The sequence below is a fragment of the Cynocephalus volans genome, chromosome 16 (assembly GCF_027409185.1).
Source record: "Cynocephalus volans isolate mCynVol1 chromosome 16, mCynVol1.pri, whole genome shotgun sequence".
Taxonomy (NCBI): domain Eukaryota; kingdom Metazoa; phylum Chordata; class Mammalia; order Dermoptera; family Cynocephalidae; genus Cynocephalus; species Cynocephalus volans.
In genome coordinates, this window is record NC_084475.1 from 49,142,805 (window position 1) to 49,167,218 (window position 24,414).

Here is a 24,414-nt window from a genome sequence, read left to right on the forward strand (position 1 = left end):
ACCATGTGACCTTTGTCAGAGGGTTGCTGTGAGGACTGACTGAAATACTGTGTGCAAGATATTTTTTATCTTTATATTTTATGTAGTTGTTGGACATCCAACAGTTAAATGTTTTTGTTGATATTCCTCTTTAGGACAGGAATCCTGACTTTTGTCCTGCTGCCTGGTAGGTGCTAATTAGAACTGTGAAGTAATCTTAGAAATGTAAATAAGTAGTGATACTTCTTTCAGATTTAAGATTTACACATCCTAGAGTTAAGGTGTTCTAGCTCATCCCTAGTGGCGATAACTTTGAGGGCTTTGAAAAACCAAAAGTCTTTCCCCCGCTCCTTGTTCATCTACCCTTATTAGTTCATTTTAACTGCCACTTGGTAGTAAATCTGCATGGGACGTTGATGTTCCTGAGATCCATGTACTGCAATCTAAACTTTCTGAAGAAATGCACGTGCATTCAGTTAGATCGATGTTAGCAATAGCTCTGTGTATCTCTACCCCGTCCACTTAAATGGAAAATGCCTGAGGTCTTCCTGCAGTTCTTCATATGTGGCAGGTGCTCAGGAGCTATCTATTGAATTTAATTAGAGTACATTAAAGTGATTCTTACTAGCAGCATATCTATTTTAAAAGAAAATATCCGGGAGAGTAACCAAAAGAATCTTACAGTCATCATGTATTTGTTGAGTACCATGCACATCCTCAGGCCTGAGGGGTGAGAGGAAGAGGAGTTCAGGGGCTGGTTGTCAGGCTGCTGGAGGGTTGAGTTTTGGGTATTTTGAATTGTTGCAGAAAGGTACTATGTCTGTGTCTTCCTGGGATCTATCAAATTATAATCAGTCTTTTATGTACCTGTCTGACCCTGATGATGTGATTCTTTGAACCAGTATTTCTTGAACACTGTCTCAAGTTTACTGGATGTGAGGGTCAGCAGCTCAGGCTCACTTCATTGCCTTATAGTCATAATGAGCTCCTAAATATTATTCAGTTGATCCTTCCAGTGTTGTTCTGTGAGGTAGACACAGTCTGTCAGTGGATATGTGACTTGTGCAAGGTCTCTTAAGTGGTTCCCTCCAGTTCTTGTCAAATGTGCTCTCCAGTCTACCAGAGGACATTGTTTGGTGGACAATGAAAATGTATGCACCTTGCTGTTTGGTTGTCTCTTTTCTTTCTGTCTCTACTTATGGTATGTATTGAAGCAGATTAGAGTTGTCTGCTTTCAGATTGATGCACTTGTCCATCAAGCAAGTGCTGTGGTCTGACTAGCAGAGGTGCTGTTGCAGTGAATTCAGTGGGTCCACTGAACACAACACAACTGAGTGCTCCTAAAACCAGGCACCTACTTCCTCACAGGCAAGGACTGTCTGTCAGCCTACACAAATCTCCTGTAGGTATGGAAGCCATATAGTTTTCTGGGTTAGAATTTTGACTTAGGCCATTCATTGTGGTATTACTGAAAAAAATATATGAAGGAAAAACATTTTTAAAAAAAGCCCTGGGATACACAAATCCCTCCTACAGGCAAGCTAAGGGGATTGGTCAACAGGATCAGGCATCAGGGAGGTTGCAGGAAATCAGGACCAAGGAGAGGTCCTTGGATGTTGTAATTGGAAAAGAGCCTGTGTACATTGATCCCAGTCCCTGTCAGAATTACCTAGAGAGCTTTTATCAACGTAGGCTGGGCTCCCCACCCCCAAGGGATGTGTGTGTCTGTTGTCCTTCGTTCTCCCAGGTGCCAGTTACTGCCGGTAATGACAGGTGTTAGCAGTTCTGCCCTTGTAGTGGTGTGGAAACAGAAAAAAACGTGTGGAAACATGAAGCTGGATTGTCTTTAAGGGCCCTTCTAGCCCTGTGACTTGTATGTAGAGAACAAAATTGTTCTGTGACCTCTTTGAGCTTCATTGAGTGAGATAATTGGTTTAAAGGAGTATCATTTGAGCAAGGTTTTGTGGTTGTGAAGATGGTACACGTATGCTTCTTGACTGCTGAGTGGTCTGATTTTATTGTTTATTGTAGGACACTAGATGATTTGACTCTTGGGTGAATTCCTAAAAATTTAAAACTATTCTTTCCTAGTTCTTTATCATGTTGAATCTGATGATGAACAAACGGATAGCACCGTCTAATGATTACTTCCCAGTTTAACATTATTATTTATATTCAGTTTTGACTCCTTTGTATATCAGACCCTAGGGCAGGGTATAAAACATTATACAGCTATGTCATGTTATTTAAATATTATTTAACAAAACATAGGATTGTTAACTTTGAGCAAGATAACTAAGTGACTAAAAATGACTAAATAAATCAGGGAAGGGAGAGTATCCTTTCCTTGACGTTGTTTTTGCCCAGCTGTGCTTCACTGCATGTTAGCACAATGTGGCTTTCAGTTTGAGGATTTGCTTCTACTTGGGAAGTACTGCATGTCTTCTTGCATGTGGGGTTGTGACTGGAGGGAAGTTTTTATCACTTGATGATTTCTTAAGCTATTGAACTATAGCAATGGCTGGTTAACTGTACAAATTTTATTAATAATTATTTATGATCTTAAAATGACTTGGATTTTTTTTTACTGTTTAAATTTTTTAGAAGCGTTTATTTGTACATGTTTATGGGGTAAAGTGTGTTGATTCAAGACATGCATGCACTGTACACTGATTCACCTAGAGTGGATAGTGTAGGTTTGTACCCATTCATCTTTTTATAGAATTTGAAAATGGACTGAGATACTGTCCCAAATCTAAAGAAGAAGAGTAGGACCAATTAAATAAAACATCTGGCTTAGATAGAAATAGCTTTATCTGGGTAATAGTATACTTGTAGAAGAGAATTTGGGAGACTAGGCTAATAAGGGCTACCTAGGAGGAGAGGTATGTATGGGAGTACTTCAGAAAGTTTGTGGAGAAATAGAATCGAAAGATAATACAAGTATTTCCATAAACTTTATGAAGTACCCTTATTTGTGTATACATACATACATATATATACGTATATGTAGTCCCCCCTTATCTGCGGTTTCACTTTTTACAGTTTCAGTTAACCATGGTACAGTACAATAAAATATTTGACAGAGAGACAACATTTACATAACTTTTATTACAGCATATTGTTATAATTGTTCTGTTATTATTAGTTCTTGTTGTTAATCTCTTACCATACCTAATTTATAAATCAAACTTTATTATAGATATATATATCTAGGGATTAGTACTATCTGTGGTTTCAAGCATCCTCTGGGGTTACTGGAACATGTCCCCCATGGATAAAGGGGGACTACTGTACGTACACACACACATCCCTATGTACATGTGCTGTTTTTCCTTTTCTGGGTATATTTGTGATGTAAACAAGGGATTAAAAGCCGGTAAGAAGTGGCCATAAATATACCTTGGGTGACTGTCATTTAGGTATGCTAAAATTTAATCTTCTCAATTCACTTGGAATAATTTTATTAGCAGTGCTTTAAGGAACAGGATATATGGTTGAATTTTCTTTTAGTGAATTGCCTAGTTACATTGGATCCAATTAAGTTTTGCATTTTATCAGTAGCATTAAATACAACCAAGTTTGGATTTAAGTACAATGAAATAGGTTACTTAAGCAAGAAGTAACTTGTACTTAATATATTTTGAGCTACTAAGTATACAAATGTAGGTCTTCAAAAATAATATATTGTTTTTACTTAAAACATGAAATGATCATTTAAATTTATTTTTAATATCTATAAATTTTCTCATTAAAAATGCCTATGAAATTTAGTATTTGTATAGGATATTATGAGATTATTGTTTTAAAATTTGTTGGTAAGTCCACAGTTAATAATCTCAAGTACTTCACTTTTGAAAACACCAGGAACTAGAAATGAGTATTTCAGTTCTTCCAGCATGAAAAATTATTACTATAATTGAGATCTTAAAAGTCATATGATTATGAAATAAATAAAAGCTGTTCTTTAGAGCTGGTAATCTTTTATTTAAGGTCTGTTTGAAAATTATAGTGTTCTTAGAAAGGTTTGGTGGAAATATAAATGTTGATAAAGTAATTTTGTGTTCTGCTTGTCAGTAAAAATATTTTCGAAGATAAAAAGACAACAGCACAGATTTTCTTAAAAACAAGAGCCAAAACTTAACCATAAAACAAAAAACATGCAACCAAAAATAGCCCAGGAGAGCTGGTGTGCTATAAGACCCAGGGTAGCGTCTCTAAGCTGTGTCTAGCTGCCCACTATGCTAAGTGGTGTTCTGGCCTTAGGTCTTTGTTCCCTAATCTTTAAAATGTGGTTGTGATGGTGAGCTGGTATATTTAAACAGGCAATTTATAAGTTTATTTTTCTTTGTCCATCCAGTGTCTCAGTGTTATGAGCCTTCGATTGGTTTTCTAATCTCTAATCAGGTTGTCTACGTTGAGTATGGTGTTGAATTTTTTTTACCAAGGCATTATTTAAGATGGATGTCATTAGGAGACTATTTGAAAAATTGTAAACCTAAAATTTTTATTTTTGTTTAAAATTTTAGGTATGCTATACCCCCGGAGCATGGAAAACGACTTGAAAGACTAGCTCAAGGTAAAATTTGCTTTCTATGTTTCTTACCTTGATATAGGTTCTTTGTTTTTGAGGTGTTTTTACAGTGTAGAATGTCACTCTTGATTTTATTCTTTTCAGGTTATTGACTTTTAAAGGTTTCTTTAATTGAGAAATTTTATTTTTTCTTCACATTAACTTGTGAATATTTTTTCCTGTAGTGTTATCTTCATGGTTATTTTAGTTACCTGCTTAGTATTTCATCAGGTGATTATGTTTAATCTATTTTGGCTGTTACCAATTTTTTTCCTTGTAGAATGCATTCAACATCATTGTGCCAGTATACTTTTCCTTCTCTACAGTTAAATACTTCCAAAGAGTATTGTTGCTGTGTCTCAGGGTGGAGGTGTTTTGTGACTACTTTTATGTTGCTGTATCCTTTCCCCAAAAGGCTGCTTTCTTCACCTCTGACACACAGTTCTTCTGTGGTCTATTGGGCCTGGGGGTGCCCTTATGGAATGTAAATGTCCCCGGGTAACTCGATACGAATGAGATTGTGTACCTTTTTGGATTGGCAAAATTTAACTTACTTCACTGCAACTTAAATTCTTATTTTTTATACCAATCTCTGTTTTCATATGGGCCAGAATGAAGAATTCTTCTGGGAGCTCTATTGATGGTTTCACTTTGTGCCTGCTTGAGCATGCAGAGTGCCAGCAAAAGCAGTCATCTGCCTCTTTTCCTCCTCTCTCTTAAATATGCTCTAGGCAGCCTTGTGCTCATCTGTTTATACATGGGGAGGAGAATCAGATTCACCTCCTGCCCTCCTTCTGTTTTGCTAGCCACACATCCCAAAGAAGATGTAGTCTGTTTGGGATGTATTTCCAGGGGAAAGTGGACTTCCATTTGAGTGACAACTGAGGAGCAAAACATTCTGCCTTTATGCAGGATTGAATCCCCAGAGAGCAGTGCCCTTTTAGTCAGTTGCTGATCTAAGTTTCACTGGTATGTTAGGTTTACCTTGTATTAGGAAAGGTACTTTGTCCCTGCATTATATATGCTTTCATTTAATAATGAAATGGGGACAGTAAGAAACTCCATTCTTTGATTTGACAGTTCTGAACAGAAATTGTTAGTAATAGGGAACAATTTCCCCCAAATTATAGAAGAGTGTTAGAAGGAACAGTTAGATTATCACATTTGTAAGAAGCATTATAATAATTTTGGCAGGCTGATAACTATAAAGCCCTGGTGTTTTTAAAATATAATACATTATAGTAATAATAGCAATGCAGTTGTAATCTTGAACTTTGTTAGGGTGTATTTTCATGAATATTAAGGTGAGTGATCCCTGTTTCTGGATAATAGATTAGAGCAGAGCTTAGAAGATGATTACCATAATCCTTAAATACATAGGCAGTGAACTTTCTGCTTAAACTATATGCTGAACTGTCTTCTTCCCTGTTATAATTATTACACCATTTTCCATTAAACTTACCGTCAGACAACTTTTAAAATGAAGCCAATGTAAACTTTACAAATATTGAGTCGCACACTAGCATTTCTGATATAAACTGTCTACTAATGCTTTGAAGTAAACTGTCTGGAAATGACATTCCAGGAAAATGGGTGCCATTTGTTTAATCAGGAAGAGATTAATAAATATAAAGAACGAATAAGAACTTTAAACTCAATTGCATGTTTGTTCAAAATTTGCAACATTATTTTGACAAATAAAGCAGGGAATAGATGCTACAAGATAGTGGTGGATTTTCATTCACTGACCAGATGCCAGCAAAATTAATTGAATTCTGCTAAATAATTAAAATGATAAAATAATGCAGTAAATGTGATGGAGCATTATAGAATGTCTAGGTCAAGGCAGCACTTGATACATAAAATGAAAAGCAGGCTCGGATATTTTCCATTATCTTGTCTGCACATTATAATTATCACACTTGCCTTTTATGCATGAATGCTTTCATCTTTGGTTTCTATTGAAATCTTGATTGACTGTGGCACCTACAAATATTTTATCTGAAAGACATTAGGCCTGCATCTCATAAAGTCAGGAGTCTGATTTTGCCCTTCAGCTGCTTTCTCATTTATATAGGTTTTTTCAATATTATGTAGACATAAATGTAATAAAAATTCTCAAGTGAATTGTTGCAATTTTTATACTTGTTATGTTCATATATAATGCCATTGTATTCTTTCTAATTTCTGGTTTGATAGAATTGAATTGCAAATATGGAGGAGAATAGAGGTATAATGTTAAATCATGAATGACAGTTTGGAAGATTTTCAGTTTTTAAAATGTCTAAATCTCATCTGTTTTAGAAATGACTGTCTTTGCCATTATATTAAGTTAAGCAAAATATGGATTAAAGTAAATTGGGAAAGTCTAAAAATTTTTGTGAAAGAATGTATTCCATTAGTCTTCTACTGTGAATTTTTTTAAAAATTGAAAATGATTTACACTGGTGAAAATTTTGGTTGCTAGGAAAAAAATATGTGATACAGGACATTGTGCAACCGATGTTAGAAGTGTGAATGATTAGCAGGAATACTTGTTTCTACAGTATAGTAGAAGTGAGTTTAGATCCTTATATTAACGTGTAACAAGTATTTTAGTTTTGTCTCCTTATTTAAAAAGTAGCATTCAGCGAAAGGGAACAGAGAAGATCATTGTTATGAAAGATTAATTTAGTTCTTGACTTTAAACACTTGTGTGTGTGTACCTGATTATTTTTTTATTTTAATTTTTTTGTCTTAAAATCTTGAGTTTCAGCTGAGCAAAGGGTCTTAACCTGATTTGCAGGGATCTCTGTGCCAGGGGTAGACACAGGCTTGTGGGTGGGATGCAGGCAGGCATTCTGTGGACTACCTGAAATTATATTCAAAATTGTGCATACATTTGGATTTCTGGGAGGCCATGATCAATTTCCCTGAGAGGGTTTGGTTCAAAAGAGATTATGAACCACTGCTGTCAAAAGAGTAGAAGGGCAGCAATAAATAACAAATCATTTTAATTTTATAAACATATTCTAACATGACCTGTTCTCCTACCTCTCTCTTGGAATTAGGAAAATGCACTTTTATTAGCTCCCAATATGGTAAATGTTATTTCCTTAAGCATTTATTTAGCTGACAGTCTGAAAATATTATGTTACAATGCTTGGTTTTGAGGTTTGTAAATAAAATACTCCTGGTTATAAATAATCAATTTTAAAGGGCCCTGTAATCCATAAAATATGAAGTCCAGTGATATATATCCTGTTTCATGACTAACTCATGCCTTAGGCATGGACATCAAGGTGTGGTATGTCACGGTATATTTGTTTTCATCTCACTATCAGCTGGGTTGCATTAAGAGTAGTGAAACAATCCCTAATTATGAGGAAACTTAATTTCCTAATAATTTGATGTCAGTGATATCACTGTCTGTGTTTAAAGATATTTGGATATTTTATATCCAGCCACATTCCTAGTAGTATTTTATTTTATTTTTTTTGGTGACTGGCCGGTTCTGGGATCCAAACCCTTGACCTTGGTGTTAGCAACACTGTGCTCTAACCAACTGAGCTAGAATTTTAGGCATTAGACAATATTACATAACATACGGCAAGCTAGCATAATTTGAATGTGTGGTGGAAGACTTACCAATTTGAGATGAAGGTGGTGGTGGGCTCGAGGCTGAACCAGGAGATCCTGGTAGTTTGACTGTGACCTCTTTGGAACCCAGTGTGCTTGGCCTAGGAAGTCCTGGGGGATTATGCTTATGTGGTCCATGTGACACGTCAAGTGCTGAAAAAGCAAGAGTGGTCTCAGGAATGCAGTAAAAAACCAAAGGTGTAATGACCTGCATAACTGTTAAATTGAGTAGAAATGTTAAGTCTAAGTTTTCTGCCAACCAGCTTAAAGTTGGAAAAAAAACTTGCCCATTAGGAGATAAAAACAAGGCAACTGTTTAGGAGAAGCACCATCTTTCTCAATTACAAGATCAGCATGAACTTCTGGCATTCCTCCCAGAGAGCTCTGCCAGTAGAGCTATGGATGGGTTATGGAATACTGAGAGCAGAGTGAAGTCTGGGCAGAGTGAAGCCCTGGAAGTGGTCATTTTCTACCCAACCTGAGTAAACAGTCCATAAATGGTAGGAAGCACAGAGAGGCCAACTGTAGCGTAAACCTCCAATGTCAACTCTCAAGTAGGAATGTGGGTACAAGTTACCAGTTTTCTCCCCACATACTGTATCTCATTTTTTTTTTTTTCCATAAATAAGCTTGCCAACAAAAATTCCATAGGTATATCAAATACATCTATGTCTGAAAATATTTCCCGCAGAGCAGTCTTTCTATATCATCTTTTTGTATTTTTTTTCCTTGGCATTTGTTTGCATGGTTGGTATATTTTTTAAGCCTCATATGAGTCATATAAATATTGCAAAGCCATTATGAAAATTCTATCAAAGCATACCGAGGTAAATTTCAGTTATAGTCAAGTGAAATTGTCTTAATCAAAATCTTTTGCTAGTGTGTTAATGATAGAGCTACACATTTGATTTTTTCTTCCCTTCTTTCCTCTTTTCCTCCCTCTTTCCCTCCCTTCTTTCCCAAGTGGTTAATGACTGTTGTCAGCTTCTACTTATAGAAAATGTCACTGATTATTTGATTTTTCAGTCTTTTTCCAAGGCTGAAACTTTTGGTAATATAGTAGCAACAGCATGTGTGTGTTTTGCAGTTATATGAGATTGGGATTTAAAAGAATTTAGGAATGGCTAATATGCTATAAAATATAAATCAGTTGATAGTGTAGAGAATGTTTCATCTGAAAGAAAAAACATACTTTTTCCATATTTATTTATTTATTTATTTGTTTGTTTTTGGCAGCTGGCCAGTCTAGGGATCTGAACCCTTGACCTTGGTGCTGATATCATACTCTAACCAACTGAGCTAACTGGCCAGTCCTCTGTTCCATGTTTTTAGAACATATTTCTAAAACAATTAAAAAAGATTTAATGATTTTTAGGGGGTGAGATTTATTGAGGTAAAATTTACTTAGTAAAGTAAATTTTAGAAATTAGTAAATTAGTAAAATTCTCCTCTTTTAAGAATACAGTGCAGTGAATTTTGACTAATGTATAACCACCACCATTATGAAGATATAGAACATTTCCAGTATCCCACAAAAGTTCCCTCATGGCCGTTTGCAGTTAACCTCTTCTCCCAGTCGGTGGCAATCACTAATCTGATTTCTGTCCCTGTAGTTTTACCTTTTCTAGTTTTTCATGTAAATGGAATATGTACCCATTTGTTTTTGGCTTTTTTTCACATTGAATAACGTTTTTCACATATGATCACTTTTACATTGAATGCAAAACATCCTTTGGATATGTACAGCACCTGATTCTTGGGAGAGCCAACAGGATACTGCACTTCTCTGTGTTACAAAAGTCCCAGCAGTACTTTGGCAGTCTTAGGAAATGTTATTGTTTAATGCTGCTCTTAGGGTTTCGGGGCTCCACTCGGATCTCTGGAGTGCACACACTCTATTATGTTGGCCTTTCATTCCTGCAACATGTTGTTCAGATTGGAAGAGTGATTCCAAAGACCATATTTGCTTGCTTGACCTTGTATAATATCTTAAAAAACAAACAAAAAAATCAGTTGAGTTTAGTGTCTCAAGGAATTGGCAGCCAGCAGTATAGGTTGTATAAACAAGCTGAAGACTGAAATATCAATTGACTAAGTAGCCCATTATGATTTATATATGGCTTTCCCCCTTCCTCTTGGATGCTATAACCATAAGGGTAATTTCTTCTTGAAATAAATGTTTGAACTATTTTGCTCCATGGGCTGAATACAAAATTGCAGTTTGTCTTAATTTTTGAACGTTTATTTAAAATAGAATTGTATGCATTCTTGCTATGTAATTGTTTACTAGTATTTCAGAGAAACATAGTTTGTTTTTCCAAACAACTCTTTCAGTTTTTTTTTACCCCCTAATCAGAAACCAACTCACTGGGAGCTCATTGGTATGCCTAACATAGAAACCCTGATGTCTTACTTGTGGGGAGAGTTGGTGTGGGGATGGCGAGGATAAACTGTGGAGTGTTTGGTCTGCAGTGTCCATAGCTAGGAATGTGAAATAACTGATAATCAATCCTTTTTGTCAGGTCTTTTCCGTTTTTTAGGATTTTTACTTTAAAGCCCATTTGTGAGTAATTTGGAATCCAGACTCAATATTAATGTTTAATTTTAAAATAGTAGTATTAAAGAAAGGATGGAAGAATCTATAGGTGAATACAAAATATAAAAACAAAACAATATAGTTATAATCCACGTCCACCTTGGCTATTAGAACTTGTTTTTGAGAGAAATTAGTTGCTTGTGACCAGAACTGGTAGGTTTTGGTAACAAGATTCAAGGGGATGCGATGGTTTTTAAGGCTTGGTAACCATTGGGCATCTATGACAACTTCTCTATCATCTTTCTAGATCTCCTGGGACTATAATCTACCTTTTCAGCTAGCAGGCTGCAGAGATGGTACAAAGGGAAGATTTGTTCAACTAACATGATGACTAGAGCCAATATGGTGGAAATGAGTAATAGGGATAATAATAGCCAGTACTCATTGACTATTACCATGTGTTAGGTATACTGCTAAGTTTTAGATTTCCTTTTTGAAACTGAGGTACAACTTACATAACATAAATAAACTGTGAACCATTGTAAAGTGTACAGTTCAGTGGCATTTATTGTGTTCACACTGTTGTGCAACCATTACCTCTATCTAGTTCCAGGATATTTTTTTATCACCTATTAAATGGCCACACTCCGTTCCCTATCTATAACACCTACCACTCTTGCCAACTAAATACTAGTCTGATTTCTGGCTCTATGTATTTATTTATTCTGGATTTTTCATATACGTGTAATAATATGATATGTGACCTTTTGTGTCTGGCTTCTTTTACTTAGCATAATATTTTCCATGTTGTAGCATGTGTCAGTGCTTCATTCTTTTTTATGGCTGAGTGATATTCCATTGTGTGGATATACCACATTTTGTTATCCATCCATCAATTAATGGATATTTAGGTTGTGTTCACTTTTGCCTATGGCTAAGTTTTGTGTGCATTACCTTACTAGATTCCAATAAGGACCCAGTGAGGAAGGTAGTAATAGTATCTTGATTGTACAGATGGAGTAGTTGAGGCATTGAGAGATTATGTGACTGGTCAAAGCCATGAGTTGAAGTTGTGATTGGAATTTATGTCTGCAAAGCTGAACTTTAAGTTTGTAACAACTGGACAAGGGCTTTAAGTAATTCAAAACATTAGGACTTATGAATAAAACTTAGTTGTGCTATTTACTACAATGAAAAGGTGTGTGTTTTTTGGGACCGTTAAAGGAGAGCAGAAGTTGATTTGTTTGTTGAGCACCTGCAAGAAAGAATTGACTAATATTTACATAAACTCCCAAAGCATAGTTTACACCTCACAGTAGGCTGCCTCTCAGTGCTTCCTCCAAATATTTCTACGTGATAGGAGAGTGAAGTTCTGTCACACCAAACACTTATGCAACTTTTGTATCATGTACCCCTAACATATTTGTTTTTATGTAAAAATCAACCAAATCATTTAATAAGACAAAAAGTAGATGGTGCAGAAAGATGTGGCAGGTTTACTCTGTGTGTTGTTCTGTACCTCGCATACTAACTGGTGACCGTGGGGCAGCTAAGGTGTTGCAGAGGGATGCCACTACTAAATGATGGAGGGATCGATATAGAACTTTCTTTATTGGAACTTCTCAATCCTCAAGATTGTAAAGGAGTGGACTGTCTCATTGGTGTATGTGACCTGGTGAATTGGCAAGTATTATGGGATGTTACAGTAGAATCATTAAAATATGATAACCTTTAGAGAAGATTTCTTCGAAATAATTTAAAAAGTTTTAAAAAGAACATAAAAAATAAATATTAGAATATACCAAAATTGTTTCAGAAAGGCATTTTTAAAGAACTTATTTGCAAAAATTTTGACCCATACTGAGTTGTTTCAAAAACACTGGTAGTCAAGTCGAGTTTTTAGTTAAATGTTATCTTTTCTATGAGATCTGATTTTGTTATTTTCCATACAAGTGACTCCAAAGCTGTCTTCTCATATATTATGACAGACACTAACTTTTCTTTAGTGGGACAGTTCTGAGTCTTTTAAAATATTAGCATTTCTGTGTTGAATAATATCCTGATTATATTGGTTTACTTATATGTTGAATAAAATACTTTTTTATAGACCATAGAGTGAGGGTAAGTATGGATCATGTAGCCCTGCAGGTATTTTGAGGTGAAGTCCATATTAAGGCATATGCTTTGTACATAATTTGTGCTGTATATGAGGTGTTTTCCAGGACAACATATAGTATAATTCTGATAGCATACTGTAAATATAAATTCTGAACCAATGTGAAGTTCTTAATATACTGCAAATTACCTTCCTTCCGTGGTTTTCCAATTTAAATTAACTTATGACCAGTCACCACATTGCTCAGGTCATGATTATAAATCCATATCAAAAGAAAATTAAATAGACTCTTCTTTCTTCATTGATTTTAATTTAAAACTTAATTCATTTAGTGTTGCAAAAAGTTGCAGATTTGGAAAGTTTGATATATCTATTTGAATTGCATTATTAAACTTTTCCATGGGTTGCATGTTTGGGGACTGTCCAGGTTTTCCTTACTGTCTCTGCATGTAGGACATCTTATTGTGTAGGCAAGTCCATTGCATTAGTATGCCACTTTCTCTCCATTCAGTAATGTTTTATTGTGTATTTACGTTATGAATATTAGCCATCAGCAGAGTACTGCATCGTATGACCACATAGGGCGAAGACTATGCCTTTTATTCCTATTCGTATTATACAGAATGATACTATTTCTGACACTTCCAGGGACACACGCATATATATTTTAATCCAGGAGCAGATTCTTAACCAGAATATGCTATTTTTTGCTGGTGGTTCCTTATACCCCAGTGGCTCTTTCCTGGCTGTTTGATTTTGTTTCTTTTTGATGAACGCTGGCCTCACATACCCCATGGTGGCATTAATAAAGGCTTATTTACTAAAAGAAAATATTCCTGGGAAATACTTCTATTTTATGAGATTAAAATGGTCCATGATTAGTTAGTGAGTACAGGTGATTCTTTCTTCACATTGGCCACATTCTTCAATTATTTGCGTGTAGTGAGCCACAGAGTTAGATAAGTCCCATTTCTAACACATTTTACTAGATTTTGGCCATGGAGAAGTTACTCAGCATCTGTGCCTTTTCCCATGTTTCTCATGTGCATCAGTAGCATTCTCCTGGTTCCTTCTCTCTTCCTTCTGTGGCTTCCCTTGGTGCTTCTTCTGTCTTTCCCATGTTTCCTGTTCTCTCTCTGCTTTGTGCTTTTCTACTCCGCCAGCATGGCAGCCTTCCCTCGGAATGAGGAGGGTGACAAGCAGGGCATCATTTTCCTCTGGCTTGCATCAATGTGTCGATGGGAGTCTGCCTCAAACCTGCAGGACTAAAGTTAAGGAAGGCGAAAACTGACTAAGCGTGGTGCCTAATACACTTGAGTGAAAGGGTTGCTGCATGTTCGGCTTCCGCATTTAAAAGCCTCCTCAAGACACTTCTCCCATACAGGCTGGTGAGGCAGGTTCACAAGCATTTGGTGGGCCTTGGAGGTGTTGATTCAGGAAATGAGTAGCAGTTAGTTTTCAGTTGATCAGAAAGATAAAAAAGGGTGGAGAACTTTTCTGTGTCTACTGCCTGCCAGGCATGGGGATGAGTGCTTCTTGAATGATGAATACTAAGAATCTAAAATAAGAGGTTCTTCTATTAAAGTGCAACTAACCTTCCTTAATATTTTCTCCATTTAACAGATAATAGACGTGGAATCTAAATTTGTTTAAAATTGAAATTGTTTCTTAAAGTTCAGTAATTTTATGTTACAAAAACAATTTTTGGCAAATCTTGTAAAGAAGATCAACCTTTGGTGATATGGATATGTATCCCTTAATTTTTAAGAATTCTGACTCTGAGTGTAATTTTTAGTATGATGGCTTTTTGGTGGTGGAGTTGATATATACTTGTGTGAAACTGTCATGCTTTAATAACACTAGAACTCAACTGCAAAAAAAGAAAAAAAAAAAAAGAAACTAGTTGAAATTTTATCTTAATTGATACAATGCTCCTTATATTTATTATTTCTGTTTAGGTTTTTTCCCAAGCAGCTCCCAAGGGTGTGATGCATTTCTTCGCCACAAGATGACACTGATTTCTCCATCAGTATTGAAGAAATATGGTATTCCCTTTGACAAGGTATATTAGATTCCTGTTACACAAATTGATTTTGTGTGTGTATGATAGGCTAATGTATCTTTGACTTCAAGTAGCATTTTTAGGATGTGGATGGAGAAATTCAAATTCATGTATTATATCAATTATCTAAATCCTAATTTGAAATTAATTTTATTTCAAAATATATTTACTAGAGATTTCACGCTGTTTTATTTCACTTATAATACTGAACATAAAATGTACATTCTACAAAATAAGAGGTAGCACTTTTATATTAAAGTCTTTTTATATGAGCAGCATAATTCATATTTATGGTGTCTATTTCTGTAAAGGAATTCAGAGAAATAATTATTAGCATTGTTGGTTAGAATCGATGCTTATGTGGTAGCACTGTATTGCTTCTGGCCACATTTAGACATAATACAATTGAGATTTCATTATGAATAGAATTGTCAGATGATTTAATAATCAGATATTGCTTCTGTGGAGTATTTCTGAAATTCTGTAAATACTAGATACTAGATATCAGATACTAAATCCCATGTTCTTTGTGTCCATGGGTGGTTATTGGGTCAGAATTATTACAGAGCTTGAGCATTTTTATATGAAGAAGCTGAAATGAAAAATGGTTTTGACCAGATAAAAGCTCTCTCTCAGTCTCAGGAGGATTAAGTACTTTGCTACTTGCAGAAACATTAAATAATAGCTCTCTTTCTTCTGTATTTATTTGATTTTTCTCCCCATAATCCTTGCTGTTTTCCACCGTAGAAGCTTTTCACTTGTAACTAAATCTTTACATCTTCTGAATCTAGGCCTTTAATGTGGCCTTGTTTTTTGGGGGGATGGGGGTGGGGGGAGTAGGGGTGGGGAGGGCTTTATTCAAAGTAGAATTTTTCCAAGTGGCAAGAATCATTCTTCAGCTTGAGGTGGTTCTCCACTGCCTTACGGAGTGTCTGTGCAGCAGCGGTGTGCCCTGTAATGAGCATGCTTTCATCACTGGTTTACTGACATGCTTTTACCCATGAGAAAAATCATGCCTCCAAGACGTGTGCCCGTGGAGTCTGTCTGTGGGTGTGGAGGGGGCTGGTGCTGGGCCGTAGCACTGTGAGGACACATGGCAAAGGCTGTGCCCCTCAGAGGGGCCACTGTTGCTATGGGGAATTCTCTCACTTGCAGACACCTCTGAGCACCAGCCTTTTATGTGTCTTGGACACATAAACACTCAATCATCATTGAGTGTTTCTTTTAGGTGGTTGGCATTAGGATCATTAGGCACTTTTTTACTTGAGTTAGGATATTAGAAGGCAGAGGAGAAGGAGCAAATTAGTGTCTTCCCAGACAGAAAAACCTTCTCTGAGTTTGGGGCTGGTGTTAGCTATTGGAAAAAGGTTTAGGCATGGGATTTGGAGAGAGAGTTGTATGAAGCAACACGGCTGTGGTTCATTTCCCCCAGGATGGAGGCCTCTTGAGCTTGGAGCTCATTTCCAGTCTTTGTGGGGAAGCAGATGCTCTGCACCCTCTCTCTGGGCTGCAGCTCCTGAAGTACTTCATGGTAGATCAGTAGATGCATCAGGCTCTCATCTGGTCTTTTGTGGATGAGACAGTTCATGACTTCTGTGAGAAGTGGTAGAATGAGTTTAATTCCTGACATGGTGAGACCCCAGTCACTTAGAGGGCTAATTGGCAATGGCACTTCTTCATATCAAATACTGCCGCTTCCCCTCTCCACTCAGAAGCAGGGCTTCTTATTATCATGGTGATGATAATGTAACATGAGACAGGTAGCAAGTGGTAGCACAAGCTGCGAATTAAACCTCCAGAGTTCATTCCTTGTTCTATCACATACTTTTTCCAAGACTTAGTGTCTTCATGTAAAATGAGGATAATAATAGTGACTAGTTGATAGGGTTACTGTGAGGATGAAAAGAGAAACTATATAACGGGCTTTGCTCGTATATTTAATATACACACTCTTGCTCCTTGTATTTGTCTGTTTTCTGTCACTGATAACAGAATACCTAAAACTGGGTAAGAAAATGAAACTTATTTCTTACACTTTCAGAGGCTGGGAAGTCCAAGGTGGGTTGGGGGGAGTGGTGCACATCTGGTGAGGGCTTTTTTCTCTGCGGGAACTGTCTAAAGAGTTCTGTGGTGATGCAAGGTATCACATAGCAAGGGGTAAGTAAGAGCTTTTTTTGTTTGTATTTCGTGGCTGGCCAGTATGGGGATTTGAACCCTTGACCTTGGTGTTATAACACCACACTCTAACCAACTGAGCCAGCTGTAAGCAAGAGCATTTTTAATGTGCTCACTTGCTCTTTTTACAAAACCACCAGTATACTCCCTGATAACCCATTAAACCATTAATCCATGAATGAATGAATTCATTCACAAGGACATAGTCTTTACGATTCGATCACCTCTTAAAGGTCCCAGCTTTCAAATACACTTGTTAGATTTCTCACGCTCGTTAACACTGTTACAATGGAAATCAAGTTTCCAATATGTAGACTTTTCAGGGACACGTTCTATAATGTTTTTTATAAATTATATACATGTAGAATATATATTTGTATATTCTATGTAACTACAGCACTCCTCAACTCAACACGCTTCCTTTAGGTAATCATTTCTCAGTTGGAGTACATTTTTTCCTTCTTTGATGGCATTTGTGCATATTCATACATATATATGAAAAAAAGATTTGTAATAGCTAATGTATGCTTTTAGATTATGTGCACTTTCCTCTCCATCTTTTTTCATGATGTGATATTGTGACGATTGCTTTAGTCTTGTAATAAAATGAAATTGTACTATTCTGTCTCTACTTTCTTATCAGTTTATCACCACTGCGGCAGTAAATTAGCCTTATGTTTTGGCTAACTCAGACTGACCTGTTTTTAGAAATTACAGATGTCTGAAATTTAGAGTCCCATTGAATGGGAACAGGTGTTCTTTTTCAACTCAGCAAGAATAGGATTTTCCAGGTAGGGTAGAGAAGGTTTGCAGGTTGGATTCAATGGAGCAGTAAAGATAGTTTCCTTATATTCCAATGGCAATGGTCCAACCCTCTCCTCCTACCTTTTAGGGATAGAAACAGTTGAGCAGGGTGTGTTTTGCTTTATCACATAGTGAAAAAAAGAAGCACGTAGATAATTAATGAAATTCAGTGAGGTCAGGAAAGAAGAGACTTGGACTCTGTACTCTAACATAGTTTAGAGCAGTGGAACTGGAACCATGTTGAATACTGGTTGGCCTGTTTGCTGTTGGTGCTGGCCAGGTGATGGCCGAGGCACTGCTCATTGCAGCAGAAAACCTTCTGAGGTTTTACTGGGTGAGAGGGTGTCATGAGGTAAATTTCAGAAGGGTTGAGAAAGAAAATACCTGCCCCTCCACCCCATCCATCTTGGCATCCCTAAAATGGCAATTGGATTGAAGTGTGTGCACCTGTTATTTATACAGTGTGCCTCCTGTATGTTTACACACACATATATGCCCACATATTCATTTCCCAAAATTTTAGGACTGAAATGAACCATGGGAATCATTTACTACAGTTCAGTACCTTCGGGCAGGGCATTACTTTGGCTTTAATTTAGATTGGGTATAAGGGAAGTATCCTGACATTGAAAGTTGAACGGTGGAATCTTCCCTGAATTTTATTTTTTATTAATATTATGATAGATTCTTATTTCATTTTTTCATTTGTTAATAAACAAAGTGGAGAATAGCTGGTATCTATTTTAGTTTTGAGAGTCTTGCATCCTAAATATTACTTTTTTTTCCCCCCCTTTTGGTGGCTGGCCAGTACAGGGATTGAACCCTGCACCTTGGTGTTATTGGCACCATTAAATATTATTTTGTCTGTATTGTTCCTTTGTATTTTTTCCTGCCCTATGATCAGTGTGCAGGGCTAGGACATCCTTGCATATATTTCATATCTATTCTGATGGTGAAATTCTTTAAGTATTCATGAATATATTCTTAAGAACATTCATTGTCAGGCCAACAAGAATATATAGAGTATGTACTATGGTGGGGGACTTAATGATAAATAAAATATAGTCTTTGATTTCAAGGTACTTATAATTGGGGGAGAGGTTGTGGGGGAGAGGTGATAGAGAAGCAGAGAATACAGATGGTAATAATTTATATTTCTCCATAGGAAATATACAAATCCATTAGTATGGTCAGTCAGCAGAGAGAGAGATCTCGTCAGATTCCTGTGTCAGATAACAGCACATGAGGGATGTTTCATCCTAATTCTTTCTCCCTTTTACTTCCTTCTGAGAACTATACTCATGCTGTGTTAGATTTTAGAGAAATTCCTAATCATCAGTCATGTGCCAGAGATTTATTGAGCTCAAGTATATTTTTACTTCTGTAAAGCAAATGCTTGGCAATTCAAATGTTTATTAACAGGAGAATGGATAAACAAAATACAGTATATTCATAGAATGGAATATCAGTAAAGAGGAACAAGCAACTGATTACATGCAGCAGAGTGAATGCATCTTGAAAACATGTTGAGCAAAAATAAATTGTATGATTTCTTTTATAGGAAGTCCTAGGACAGGCAACACTAATCAATGGTGAAGGGAATCAGACAAAGGATTTAATGGGGTGGGAGTAGGGGACAGGCTGGGCACTGCCTGGGACATGGGGCATGAGAGAGCTTTTTTGGGTGATGGAAGTGATAGGGGTATGGGTTACATGGATGTGTGAATTTTCCAACTTATCAAACTGTACATTTATTATCTGAGCATTTTACTGTATGTAAATTATATATCAGTTAAAGAAATAAATACTTCTTAAGTTGGTGAGATAATTAAAAGTGTGGTTCTAAAGTTTTATTTTATTATCAAAACTAGTAGAGAACACAGGCTCTGAATGTGAACAAATAGCATTTACTAAATACTTTAGAAATATTTATCAAGGAGAAACTTTGCTTCAGTTCCTGTGTTCTATGAGTATTGTTTATGTTACTTTCCACCAACTTAAAGAATTTAGAGATGCAAGGGTGTCCACCCTATTAGGTGCTAGGTTGGAAACATTGTAAGGTCAAGTAATGTAAAACAAAGATTATATTAGTCCATTTTAAAGAGTGAGCAGTAAATTTTATAATCTAGCATTGAATAGATAAATTTTAAGAATGAACACTAAAAAGTTGCTTTACTTTTTTTCTATAACCCATGGCATGTTTTGCATTGTTTTGGTGATTATACAAAAATTTTTTCTTTAATCAAAAAAATAGGAATGATATAAATACATTTTTTGCTTATTCTTGACTTATTTACTCGTTATTTAAATTATATGTAAAAATACACTCACACACAGATACATACATACATTTGAACAATTCTTTGTATTAGAAGTGTTACTATTAAAGGGAATATAGTTAATTGAATATTTTGTAAATAATATGAAAGAATAATTTGGTGAATACCACCAGCTCTTTACCAACAAGAATTCAAAATATATCCTGTCCAGCATGCATTGTCAATGTTTTTGTACTGACTTCAAAAATGTCAGTTGTGATTTATCTTTTATATATTATCTTCAACAATGCAAGTTATTAAAGTATTAAAACACACACTTTGTTAACTAATATGAACAATTTTATTTGGAGTCCTCTTCAAATAAAATATAATATCTTTGATTATGGAGTGAATGATTGAACTAAAGTGCCAAAAAGTTATATCCTATTCAAAAAAGTCTTTTTAAAGTTTCCTGTAAAAAGGTGTTGGCTGGTTAGCCCACTTGATAGAGCATGGTGCTAATAACTCCAAAATCTAAGAGTTCGGATCCTCAGATCCCTGTAGCAGCCAGCTGCACCTCTCTCTCCCCTCAAAAAAATGTTTTCTGAAAAAACACTATTAAAGAATTAAGTAAAGACTCTAGGGGAACTTGTTTTTGCTGTAGCTCTGATATCATGGCATGTTTTCTTTCTTTTTTTTTTTTTTGGAAATATACTTTAATTGCATTCACAATTTGGGAAGTCTTATTACTGGAAAATATTATATGTTTCCTACCTTGCAGATCACCCAGGAGGCTGGAGAATTTATGATCACTTTCCCTTATGGCTACCATGCTGGTTTTAATCATGGTTTCAACTGTGCAGAATCTACAAATTTTGCAACCGTCAGATGGATTGACTATGGAAAAGTTGCTAAATTGGTAAGTTATGCCTCAAAAAATAAAGTGTAAATTAAATGTGTATTCTGTTATTGAGAAACCCAAGACCATGTGTAGCATTCATTTATTTATTTTTTTCCTCAGTAATATTGTGTTCCTCTCACCAGAGGAATTTATTTCAGGTTAGATACATTTATTTTACATAGGCTATATTGCCTCTTGTAGCTGCATTTTTCTGTTTTGAAATTAATGTGGAACAATTTACCCTGATAGATAATTTCATGCAATGGATGTTTGCTTTCTCTCTTAAGGCCACCACTTGTTATTTTGCAAGATTTTCCAGTGGCTGCATGTTAGGTGCACTTGGATGTCTTCCTGTTCAGTCCATGGCTTTGAAAACAATTTACAGAAGGGAATGTCTGGTAAAATTGTAACAACATGAGGTTGAGGGATGATAGTAAGAAGAAATGATTAAAACTGCCCTTAGTGCAGAAATGAATTTCTTGAAAGTAATAATGTAGAACATAATTTAGCAAGAGATATATTTTCATTTTAAATTTGATATGAAATTTTGCATCTTCTGCCCAGTATATTTAATTTAGTTCACACACTGTGTGTTTTCATTCACAAGCAACAGCTTCTGTTAAATTTACCTATTTCCCTCCTGTGGCGTTAAATAGAGGACATATTCAAAATGATGGTTGTTTGTATTAGGTTTGCTTTCTTTCCTGTGGTTTTTAAGGCAAAGGTGCAGGCTGGCAGAGGGCAGCTTCTGAATGAAACTCTGTGTTTTACAGAGTATATAAAGTTGACATACATTTAGTTTATGTGGCCTCATCTTGGCCCACTGTATGTGACAAGTGAATATTATTCATTCTGCATTGATAAAAGTTTCAAATGGAAACATTGGAGAACATGGATAAAAATATATTCAGGGACACAATTCTAGGTTTAATTTACATGTTTTTATAAAATTGCACAGTATATTAAAATATAAATAAAAGTATAGCCTTTTGACTGCTCAGGGTGCATTTGAATGAATTCTTGACGTGAAAGAAAGCCCTTGCTGTTAGAAAACTTTGCCTGTTCTGAGTAATTTCTGTTTATGAGGGTTAATTTAGAAAGGAACAGAACTGAACTGCTTCTTCCCATTATGCATCCTTTGTATTATAATAAGCCTAATAAGTAGAAAAATCAGCGTATGTACCTTGGTCAGCCACTGCAGTGCTTTTGCGTAATTGTAATGCTTGCATCTGCATTGAAAGTGTCATAGCTACGAGGTGATAACAAGATCTGTTATTTTGTGGTTTACACTTTTAATCATTGACATAATTGGTGAGCTATCACAGCTATTCAGAGTCACCAGAAAAATTGCTTGGTGCTTGTTTCGTATAGATTTCAGAACTTGTTCATGTTTTTGGCCAAAATAGGACATTTCAGCCTCAGCGAGAAGCTGAAACAGTGGAGTGCCAAGGATGAGAGGTCTATAGTGGTCAGTCCTCCCTGACATCACAGCCAGCAGATCCTATCGCAACTGTGGGGTTGTTAAGAATTGTGGTGGAGAAGGCAGGGCTCTGAGGCCCAGCTATTCTGGCCAGCCATATAATATAAAGTTGTTTATTTTTCATATATAAATTAGATATACCTCTCTACCCTATAGATTTGTTACTTGGGGAAAAGATCTGAGGTATGTGAATATCCTTTTATGTTAGCAAGGAGTATAGCTATCTTTTCTGGTTCTGGGTAGCTTACAATACACAGTATAGTATACAACATTTAATGTTATAATGCAGATTTGGACAGCTAATTTAAAATTGTCCTAATTGCATATGTTTGAGACATTTTTTGATATCGTCTCCACCCCTCCCTTCCTTTTGGCTAGGTGGTGCTGCTCTGAGAGTGTTCTAGTTTTCTATTTCTGCTGTAGCAAATTATCACAAACTTGGTGGTTTAAAGCAATGTTTATTTATCATCTCACAGTTCTGTAGATTATAGGTCCAGCATTGGTCTCACCAGTCAAAAATCAAGGAGCTTCAGGGCTGCATTCCTCATTGGAGACTCTGGGGAATAGTCCATGTCCTTGCTCATTCAGTTTGTTGGCTGAATCCACTTGCTTACCGTTGTAGGACTAAGGTCATAAAACTAGTTTCCTGAGTGTCAGCTGCTGGCTAAACGTTGCTGCTAGAAGCCTCTCTTCAGTCCTTGTATGTAGTCTACTACATTACAGAGCAAGCAATCCACAAAATCCCGTTTCTCATGTAAAATAATATATTCACAGATTTCAGGGATTAGGGTGAAGACATCTTTGTTGGGCGGAGGAGGGGGAAGCGTCTGCCTACCACAAAAGTACTGATTAAGAATTGACATGGCAATATATTATAAATTTTTGTTATTCTGCATAAAAACAGGAAAGTGAACTTGTAACAGATAGCTTTAAATGTTTCACTAAAACATCCTATGCTTTCTTAAATTATATCCTCAGTATTAATATTTTCTTGGCTATTCTCAGTTAATAAGTTTTTTTTTTTTTTTTACATTATAGTATGCTGTAATGATGGCATTTTGGTGTTTTTTATCAACTATTTGACACATATGTTTGATCTTTAAGTCCGATTCTTTAGATAACTTTATGAATTTACTGTATTGTATGTGTGTATAGTTTTTAATCCCTGTAAAATTTGTGCATTGAGCATAACTTTATGTGTTTTGCTGGGGACTAATGTAATGTGTAGTAGATTAATTATGAATTGCACTAAAAAGACTTTTAGTTTTGAGGATGACTATTTTGCTAGTTTGTCTTAATTCTTAGCCACCTTCAATTTATTCTGAATGGTAACTATATAGTCATAATTTACAAGTGATGATGACTTATGCTTTTTATAATTATTGTAAAAATACTGGCACTTTTTCATAGTTGAGGCACTGAAGGTGGGGGAGAATGCCACCTTCTTTATCACATGGAGTTGATCTGAGTGTGTAAAAGCACTTAATCAAGTATCTGTTTGTGGCGTTGCATTAATTAATGTGTAGAGTGTGGTGTCTGCACCCATTTTAAGTGCATATGTGTAGCTCATTCATATACACAAAATGAAATATATATAATTCATATATTACAAATCAATATTTCTAATTTAGTGACTCAGAAAAGAGCTACTACAAAATGCTGTTTTTTATTTAAAAAACAAACAAACAAACAAACAAACAAAAGAAGATAACCCCATGTTCCCTGATAGGAAATCTTTGATTATAAGGTAGTAAAACAGTACGGGCCTATTCAGACCCATTAAGTGGCTAGTAGATGGGGACGAATATTCATTTATTAAGGCTATCCTTGTCTGCTATGTGCCAGGCACCATGTATGTTTCCATGAATTCATCTCATGGACGATAACCTGTTCCATGAAAACAGAGGTGAGA

The 24,414-nt window shown here is 35.8% G+C and overlaps 1 protein-coding gene across 4 annotated transcripts in view; it reads left to right on the forward strand.

Moving 5' to 3' along the window:
• The window catches only part of KDM4C (lysine demethylase 4C), a 371,099-nt gene that overhangs the window by 102,993 nt on the left and 243,692 nt on the right, over positions 1-24,414 (forward strand). For all 4 annotated transcript variants that reach the window (XR_010021850.1, XM_063080305.1, XM_063080306.1 and 1 more), the window contains exons 6-8: positions 4,509-4,558; positions 14,781-14,884; positions 20,903-21,040. Coding sequence is in view for 3 of the 4 variants with exons in the window: in XM_063080305.1 (XP_062936375.1) it covers positions 4,509-4,558; positions 14,781-14,884; positions 20,903-21,040 (292 nt within the window). In the remaining variant the exon portion in view is untranslated. The remainder of the gene's footprint in view (positions 1-4,508; positions 4,559-14,780; positions 14,885-20,902; positions 21,041-24,414) is intronic.